Here is a 9,617-nt window from a genome sequence, read left to right on the forward strand (position 1 = left end):
CCGAAAATCTAAAATGGCGCCCAAACGCCGTGATCTTGCTACCGCCTTTCAACGCGCCTGTGAAGGCGGGAGATGCTGCCCCTCCCAACAGTGTTTAATCACACCACCCCTATTTTACCACACCCCTTTTCTGTGGCACAGTATACCAAAATAAATTAGACGAAAGAGGTGATTTTCGTAAAAAAATAGAAATAAATAGTTTTTCCTGTCGTGTCCTGTTTTTTTCCTTACGTAAAGTGTCTAACTATTTAGCTTCGCTTCAGTTTAGCAACCATACGTGAGTAAGAGCCGCCTCCCAGAGAATGGTTAGATGGTACAGTCCGCTGTTAATGAATAATGCATTGAGTGGGCGGAGACATGCCCTATTTAAGAACTGGTCGCGCTCTCGTTGCGCACTTCGACCTGCTTGCTTTGTGGTGTGACACGCTCGGAACAAAATCTGTAAGGTAAGAAAACGATTTATATAATTCGCTCAGGAGTCTACTGTAAAATTGCTTGGCTGTATGTTATGGGTAGCGTAGTACTCATTGTTTCATAGACATTGTGTAGTGAGATATATTTGCCGTTTTCCCGCCTTGGTTAGAAAGCGCCATTTTGGGTGTCTTTGTTGTAAGCCGCGTGGTAATGGCGGCGTCTTTCAGCAGCGGCCATTTTAGATGTGTTTGGCTAATATTTTACCTCGCCCTTTGTCTTGTTACAGAGCCCATCATGTCTTCATCAGATGAAGGAAAGCTTTTTATTGGAGGACTCAGCTTTGATACCGACGAACAGAACCTGGAACAGGTTTTCAGTAAATATGGAACCGTATGCGAGGGTGAGTATCAATACACTTTTTTTTTTTTTAAGCTTCCATATTGTGATGGTTTATAAATTTTTTTTTTTTTTTTTTTTTTTTCTGTAATGGATGCTCCTGAGAATAATCCTGTGTTGCTATAGTTTTAATGTAGTTCACGTTTATGGAAGATCTTTATTACTTGCATGTTTTGTTTAGTGTCCTGTTGGCTTAACTATATTATGAACCTGTTACTTTCACATGAAAGTAGTAGGTTTTAGCAGCATATATAGAACACTGTTTCTGGTAAAATTGTAGATCAATCAAAAAAGTAAATGCATTTAAAGCTTGTGTCAATTGATTACACAAATATAAATATATTATGGAGCTTTCAGTGCCTGTGCAGTGTTCATGTTACTGTGGAAATGATTTTTACTAACTAGACATAATTTGATGCTCCTTTCTGATGTTTTTTTTTCTTTCCCCTTTTAAGTGGTGGTAGTGAAGGACCGTGAGACACAAAGGTCTAGGGGCTTTGGATTTGTTACCTTTGAAAATCCAGAAGATGCAAAGGATGCGATGCAAGCAATGAATGGAAAGGTATAAATTGTTTGCAAATGTTAAGAATATGCCGATAATGTGTGCTCATAGTTTTGTTTTAAACATGTATTGCATAGATTTTTGACCAGGTGTTCTTGTTTTTAGTCTGTTGATGGAAGACAGATCCGTGTTGATCAGGCTGGCAAGTCTTCAGGTGATAGACGTGGAGGTTATAGAGGTGGATCTGGAGGACGAGGATTTTACCGTGGTGGCAGAGGAGGACGTGGTATGTAATTCTAAGAGCCTGTTACATCTGTTTTCTGTTAACAAATCAATATTGTCTATTTTTCTACTGATTTGTAATGGTTATTTATAGTGTGATTTAACATCTAGGTGTTCCTTTATTTGAGCAACTAGATGGTTATCACCAAAAATGCTTCAACATTACTCCAGTGGTTTAGTGTGACCTCCGGTGGACAGTGTGGGGAAACAAGGCTTTAAGCAAAATTGCGCATATATATATATAATTTTTTTTTTTTTTTTTGTCCTTGTATCTATTTAAGACTACATTCACACTGCCATATTGGGGACATATGTGGCAGATATGTCCCCCATAGATGGCAATGGGCACACAGTGCCCAACAGGAGTGGTAGTGTGGCACCAATCCGCATCCCGTAGAAAGATGGGACATGTCATATCTTTCTCTGGAATACAGTGACATGTATACCTATGGAGAGGGGTGGGGGAAGGCAGCGCTCTTCCCCCTCTCCCCCCTCTCCCTGGCAGCATGAATGTAGCCTTAATTTTTATTTTTTTCCCCTCAAATACTGAATATAGATGTAAATTTGCAACTTTGTTTCAATTGCTGAACATGCTTATTTACTTTCCGAAGGTGGTGGAGACAGAGGATATGGAAGCAGCCGATTTGATAACAGGAGTGGTTATGGAGGCAGTGGTGGATCCAGAGATTATTATGGAGGGTAAGCTATAAATTACATTGACTTGTGTGTTTGCAGCTTTTTGGTTTTCGTTTACTAAAATTCTTTACTTTTGTAGTGGAAGGAGTCAGGGTGGCTACGGTGACAGATCTGGTGGATCTTACAGAGACAGCTATGACAGTTATGGTAAGTAACATATGCAAGGGGTTTAGCTTTTGATGGTGGGCTGAATGTGTGTTGGCATTATAGCCTTGCTCAGCTGCCCATTTATTCATTACGAGGGGCTGTCTGAATTCTGATACATTTATGGTACAATAGCTTTCATTCTACATGGGGTGGGTCTGGACATCTTGCTGTAGGGATTATAATGTTGTGACCTATGCTTCAAGTGACTTTACAACTGTGCCTGCTTCTTGTCCTCAGCTACACACGACTAAAACTCCTGACTCAAGATCATCCTTCCAGTTGGCTGTATTTATAAAGATTTTTGGAGCTTCGCACAACAGTTAACGTGTAGTCTTATCTAATTGTGTTCATTTATAACAATTTGTTAAATTTTCCTGACAGCCTCACTGGTAGAACTTGGAACAGTTGATTTTAAGTTCTAACATTGGACTACTGCATTGTTTCTAATGTTATGGTCTTGCTGTTCTATTGGGCTGCTTAGATGGGAGCTCCTTGTTTTGAAGTTGGCAGATCTAAGCATTGGTAACATACTGGTTCCTGCTCAGGAAGAGAATCTATTAATGTACAAGCTCTATCCTGCACCATGAACTACATTATCACTTTCCGTTCTGTTTATATTGAAGAGGGCAGTGACCCAGTAGCTTTTGGGTTGCCCTATCCCTGATGCATAATTTGAGAAGAATTCTTTAGTATAACGAGGTGGGTTACAGCCCAGGTGCATTGTAAATAGTGGCTAAGCCTCCTTGATATTACTAAAGCAAACCGATTGCTTTAAACCACAAGAAGTTCTTGAAAATGTTTGTTTATATTGTCGTTTTTTTTACCTGAAAGATGCAAATCCTGTTATCAATTGCCTAAAGAATTGTATTTTTACTTTCTTTTGGCTTCACGAAGCCTATTAAAAGACCATCTGAAAAGAAACCCTGCTCCTGACACTTGCCTTCTGCACAACACTTACTAGGTAGATGCAACAGCAAGCAATTATATTCCATGGAATTCTCTGATCTCTGTAATGTCTATAGGCAGTCTCAAGCAAAACAAATTTCAATCCATTAAAGATATGCCTTTCACCATACAAATCTAGGTTGACTGGTGTAAATTGAAATGATGAATCATCATACTGGGGCACCACATGAGACTTGATGGTGCTAAAGTCTCTCTTGAATAGAACATGTATGCAACCACTTCCTTTAGCCCATTATGGAATGCATACAATAAGTTTGCTGTCCACTTTTCCTCTTCAGCTTGGTCTATGCATAGAACATGCCTATTATGGCAGCTTGCCCTAAAATCTTTGCAATAAATCTGTTGGAATACATATTTGTTGCTGGCCATTTTGTGACTTGGAGTCTGCATTGTTTGCCAGATTTCCATTCTCCCTGAGCTGAAGAGCAGTTACCTACTGCTCTTACCTACCTCTACCCCCTCCAGACTTTTATGCAAACTGATGCTTTTGGTATTTGGCATATTTCATGGAGTGTTAAGAGGGCATGCAGACTACTTTTGGTCACATACCATGATGTTTTTTATGTAACTTTTCCTCTAATGGAATTCCTCAAGTCTCTAGCAAAATTATGCATAACAAAGCAGTGGCTTAGATTAATCTTACCTTTTTAGCCTTGGTCTGCTTTCTAAAATTTATCTAGTGCCTGGAGGTCCCTTTAAGTGTTGCAAGAGCCTTTCAGTGCTGCAGATTCACAGGTGGTTACAAGATTAATTTGCCACTTTCTCCCTCTGCATGTGGAATATATCAGCAGGAAGTGTAGAGGTCTGTTAATAATAACAGCCCTTCAGGCACATGAGCATAATTTTAAAGTTTCCTTCGGAATGTGGCCATGTATTACAAATATTGATTACCTGTCGGTGTCTGCATCTGAGTTTATGGTAGATTTACTGAACTACTGCTTTTGCATTAAATCCACCATTATGGAATAGGGAATCATGATCATATAATTTATATTTTGCAGTTTAAATGCCAATTGTGACTACTAGGGCTATGCCTGTGTAAAAGTACCTTGAGTGTAAATGGTTCCTTTTTGGCTTTGATGGAGCCCACATGAGTAACTTCTGCCTAAGTACTTTTTAAGCAGACAATAGAGTAACGGGTAATGAAGCAGCTCAGATTCTCTCTAGAGGATGGGTTAAAATGCTAGAACAATACTGTTGCCTTCTGAGAATCTCCTGCTAGAATACAGACTCTACAGTTTCCTTGGAGAAGTCAAGTGTTGTGCATCCTGTGAAGCCTGACAAAAGCTCCTCTTGGCTAGTTCATTTGCGGAATTAGTCTGGTATTTTGAGGTAACTCTTTTGCTCATGTCCACCTACCTTTCTTGCATTCATTATGTGCTTGTGCAAATAGCTTCAACATAATGTGGTACCTAGTGTGCTACTTATCATTGCCAAAATGTTTGTAGATGTCAAAGTTAAGCTACTGCACATTGCTCAGGATATACTGGCAAATTTCTTAGTTTCACACTACTCTTTTTACTGGAATTTATTGGCCAGAGAAAATTGAAGATTTAGAAGTCTTCTGCCTGGAGGACTCTCCAGATTTTGGTTTAATTATACTGAGCAGAATACTTGCACACAAAAAAAAACTTGTCACTATTTATTCCTCCCCACTAAGTCAACTGTTGGACAGCCACCTACAGTAAATATGAACCTGCTCACTTATAGAAATGAAAATGTGCTTTTGTGGATCTAGTGTAAACTCAACAACTTTATATATGATTTGTTTTTTTGTTTTTTTTCTAGGATGAAGTTGATGAACCAATCATTACTCTAGTCAATTAGCTTGATGGTTGTGGATGCATGGATTTTTACTAGGTGTACATTCTCAGGTAGGTATTATGTTGGTTATTTGCTTAAAGGAAACCTACCACTTGAAGTGGCAGGTATAAGGGGGGAACTACCTGGAGCTTATTTTTGTTAGTGTTTTAAACCGCTGTATCGCGGTTTAAAACACTTTTTAAACTTTATAGCCGGCGCAGGGAGGTACGCGCTTGGCGCTTACCATGCGCGCGGCTACATAGGAAGTGAAGGAGAGCCGTGCGCATGGTAAGCGGCAAGCGCTTACCTCCCTGCGCCGGCTATAAAGTTTCAAAAGTGTTTTAAACCGCGATACAGCAACAACAAAAATAAGCTGGTGCTCGGTATTTCCATCTGAAACCTGCCACTTCAAGTGTTAGGTTTCCTTTAATGTCAAATGTGTTGGTGCTTTTTTTTTTTTTTTGATCAGAAATCTAAAGTACAATAACTGCCTGAACACCACCATTAAATATTTTTCCTGGGAATGTATGTTCCTGGTTACTTCATAAAGTGCTGCTGGCATTGAGTTAGTCTTGCACATAGCAATCAGAACTTGTTTTCAAAGTTGATTACAGTAATGTCAATTTTCTTCTGTGTGATTGTGCCTAAGCAGGCCTTTTTTAACTTTATATTTTTTTTCTTCACAGGTGCCTGTGTCAGCTATATATGGGGTTTAATGTTTTGAAATAAAGCTTTTTTTAAAAAAAAAAATGTTTTGTTGTAACAAGGGTTTGTGGACTAGAATATAGAAAAATGGTTGACATGAGTGGTTACACTTTGGGTCTGACTGTAAACTGTCTGAGCATGCGCCTGCTTTACAGTATAAAATAGTATTGTAGAGCAGTGTATTGAACTTGAACCAGCGATCGGCATCGCTAGTTCAGGTATGTATAAGTAAGAAAAATACATTAAAATAAGTCCCTAAAATGTCACTTTCCCATAAACACATGTATAAACACCACGCCCCCACCCCATACAGCAGGTTACCACCACATAAAGGGTATCGGTGTACTCGGGAGGAATTGTGTATCAAACTTTGTGGAGCCTTTTTTCACTTAATCCATTGTAAATGTTTAATTTTCCACCAAAAATGAGTGTATTGTGAAAAAATTACAAATTGCAGACTGCACCTCCATTTTCTTTTAACCCCTATAAAACACCTAAAGGGTTAACAAACTTCTTAAAAGTGGTTTTTCATACGTTGAGGGGTGTAGTTTCCATGAGTCTAGCTATTATTTAGGCCTCTCCGTACCAATTAGAAGTTGAGCAGGTCCATCTAAATGAGGGTTTTGGTGATTTTACAAAAAATGTTACCTAAATTCTGAGCCTCATAACATTCTAGTAAAATATGTGGAATCTTAAAAAACCATTTATTGGGAGCTATGACTATCTGCATCAAAAGAGAATTTAGAACATTGAAAATAAAGAATATTTCCAAATTCTTGCCCAACTTTTTTTTTTCATAACTAAACGCAAAAGATTTCATCCAAATTTTTAAACTGTTTTCTCATGACACATTACTTCAAATTAATCTCAAAATCCCCTGGATATCTCATAGCGTTCCAAAGCTATAACCACTTAGTGACACAGGGCAGACTTGAAAAATGGGGCAGCGTCCTTAAGGCCAAAAGAGGCTGATTCCCATAGGGGTTAATAGAATTTTTAAATATTTTTCAAAATGGCAGTGCCATTTTAGACTTTGGGCACTTTTCCATTACAGGGTTAAATGCATTGAAAAACCGTTGGGTATCAATGCGTCCGAAAATGCCCGATCAAAATATACTAATGTGTTTGATTACTGTTTATTTATATTTGTCATTTCTAGGGAAAGGTGGGTGATTTGAATTTTTTTTAAACTTCTTTCAAATATTTTTCAGACTCCCTAGGGTACTTTAACCCTAGGTTGTCTGATCAATCCTATCATATACTGCTATACTACAGTATGGCAGTATATGGGGATTTCACTCCTCATAGAAGGGGTTAAAACAAAATAGCCTCAGGTCTTCGGGAGACCCAAGGCTACCATGGAGACAGATCACATCACCACTCCCCGATGTCACGGGGAGCGACACCTTTTTTTGAGGCTGCCAGCAGCAATTGCTGTGATAACACCCACGTTCGGTGCTAGCTCCGATCACGGGTGTTACGGTAAGTCTTTGCTGCAATATGCAGCAAAGGCTTGCCGGCTATAGAGGGCTCAGCCCATGAGGCCTTTCCATGCAGCGGGACCCGACTGCATACACGGTGGGCAGTTGTGAACCAGTTAAAGACCTGTTGCCAGAATTCTACTCACACCATCAATGCTTACTGATAAAGGGTTGTGTACCCCACCCCCCAAAAAAAAAAATCTGACACGGATTAGAGACCAACCTCTTTAATGTACACAATGTTCATTAGACAAGTCTGCCTGTGTTTCTACCTGTCTCCCATAATTCAACCTTGCCCAGTTATCATCATGCTGTACAGTAACTGGCAGTAAACCCACCTAACTTCAGAAGAGCTTTTATTGCCAGACTTTACAAATGGAATCGCACAAAGCTATAACCAGAAGATGAACATAACAAAAAAATCCAGAGTACTTAGCTACACATACACAATACTGAGGCGCTTGCATGAACAAGGTGGGGGTGGATTCCAAATGTAGCCAGTAACTGAAATAAGTATAAAAAAAAAACAAAGAACAGGCAGTGAACTGCAGTGTCAAGGGCACAACAATCACTTTTTTGAACTAAAGAGATGTCTTAATGAAAATTTCCGACATTTGCCATTAACTATCCAAGACCATTCCGCTTTAAACAAGTTGACTTGGGGGAATCATCTTGGCAGCAAATGATGTGCTGTTTGGGGGCAATAGAAAAATGTTCTGAGTTTATGCATTGTTACCCCAGTGAAGATATACTGATTTAACCCTGAGGGTGCGTTCACACGTTGCAGTTACAACTGCATCGCAATCAGCTTTGAGGTGGTTTTAGGTGCAGTTTTGACAATTGAACAGGTGAAAGACGTGAACTGAACGAGTGAATTTGATTTTGAAGGGGAAACTTGCTCCACAAATGTCATTCACTCATTCAGTTCATGTCTTTCACCTGTTTTTTCTGCAACGTGTGAACGCACCCTGATTCAGACCTTCCTCCACCATGTGTGCATCCTCTAAATTGATTAGGGGAGGAGTGGGTAAATTTTTTGGAGTCTGGGTTGTTGAATACCCTTCTTAAAACAAAGATGTTAACCCCTTCAGGATGCAGCATTTTTCAATTTTTGGCTTTCCACCATCAAATCCATCACTTTCATTTTTGCATGTGAGGACTTGTTTTCTGCGTAACATTTTACTTCCCAGTGATGTCTATTCTCTGCTGTTTTCTGGGAAGCTGGAAAAATAATCCAAATGTGGTGAAATTGACATAAAAAAACAGATCTGCGTCACTTTCTTGTGGGCTCAGTTTTTACAACTTACATTGTGCACTCCAAATGATGCATCTACTTTTTCTTTGGCTCCGTGCGATAGCAGAGATGTCAAATTTATAAAAGGTTTTAATACACGTTAGTTTTTTTTTCATGCTGTAGTGTACAGAGCTGTGCAAGTTGTAATTTTGGTCAAATTTTTTTTTTTTTTTTTTTGCCGCTCTATGGGCAGCGATTGCGAACCAAGTGCCCAAATTACAACCAAAGCCCAATTATTTATCACAGTGCCATCAGTAGTGTGAGCAGTAAGTTGTTACCACAACACAAGAAATGTGGGGCCAGCAGGAGGACCTCCAAAAATAATGCAGCCCTTTATACAACTCTCACTGTTCCTGTAGTCCCAAGTAGACAATTATGTGTAGCGCGGTCTCCTGGGACTGTAGGAAGATTCTGAGTTTGCTGAACTCTGTAATGGGTTAATGATTTTGGTGCCCAGAGAGCAGAATGCCACCTCTGGCAACTGTGCAATAGGTTTGCCACCATTTCTCTAGGGGCAGTGTTGCACAACCTTTTTGTATCTTGGGACCAGCTGCACCCAAACAATTTTTTTTTTTTTTACCAGGGATTGGGCGGGGTAACCCTCTTACCATGGTCCCTGGAAAATAAAATTGTGTGCCCTGCAAATAGTCCATATCTAACCACAATCCATATAATGGCCCCTTTCCTGTAGCGGCTGTTTAATCTTAACATGTCCCAGCAGTGGCCCTCCCCTCACTAATAACATGTCCAAGCCGCAGCATCCCCACCATTAATGTAATGTCTTAATCAGAGCCCCCCCCCCAATGAAATGCCTCCAGTAGTCCTCTCACGCCGCTACCCACCGACAAAATGTCCCCAGCATTGGTCCCCCCAGAATATGTGGCCAGCCATGCACACATCCCTCATAAGAAATGTTCACATCGTAGGCCCC

General features: G+C 39.8%; 1 protein-coding gene across 2 annotated transcripts; it reads left to right on the forward strand.

Moving 5' to 3' along the window:
* Positions 1-348: 348 nt before the first annotated feature.
* Positions 349-6,684, forward strand: LOC140064639 (cold-inducible RNA-binding protein B-like). Of its 2 annotated transcripts, XM_072111739.1 has the most exons (8): positions 349-446; positions 701-814; positions 1,266-1,372; positions 1,478-1,598; positions 2,206-2,293; positions 2,370-2,437; positions 5,192-5,277; positions 5,893-6,684. In XM_072111739.1, the coding sequence occupies exons 2-7, from the start codon at positions 709-711 to the stop codon at positions 5,194-5,196; spliced, it is 495 nt and encodes a 164-aa protein (XP_071967840.1). In that variant the 5' UTR covers positions 349-446; positions 701-708; the 3' UTR covers positions 5,197-5,277; positions 5,893-6,684. The 2 variants fall into 2 exon arrangements, with proteins under 2 accessions (XP_071967840.1, XP_071967832.1); XM_072111731.1 differs by lacking the exons at positions 5,192-5,277; positions 5,893-6,684 and adding an exon at positions 2,675-3,358 and having other exon boundaries at positions 350-446.
* The last annotated feature ends 2,933 nt before the right edge of the window (positions 6,685-9,617 follow it).

This window comes from Engystomops pustulosus, chromosome 1, assembly GCF_040894005.1.
Source record: "Engystomops pustulosus chromosome 1, aEngPut4.maternal, whole genome shotgun sequence".
Classification (NCBI taxonomy): Eukaryota; Metazoa; Chordata; class Amphibia; order Anura; family Leptodactylidae; genus Engystomops; species Engystomops pustulosus.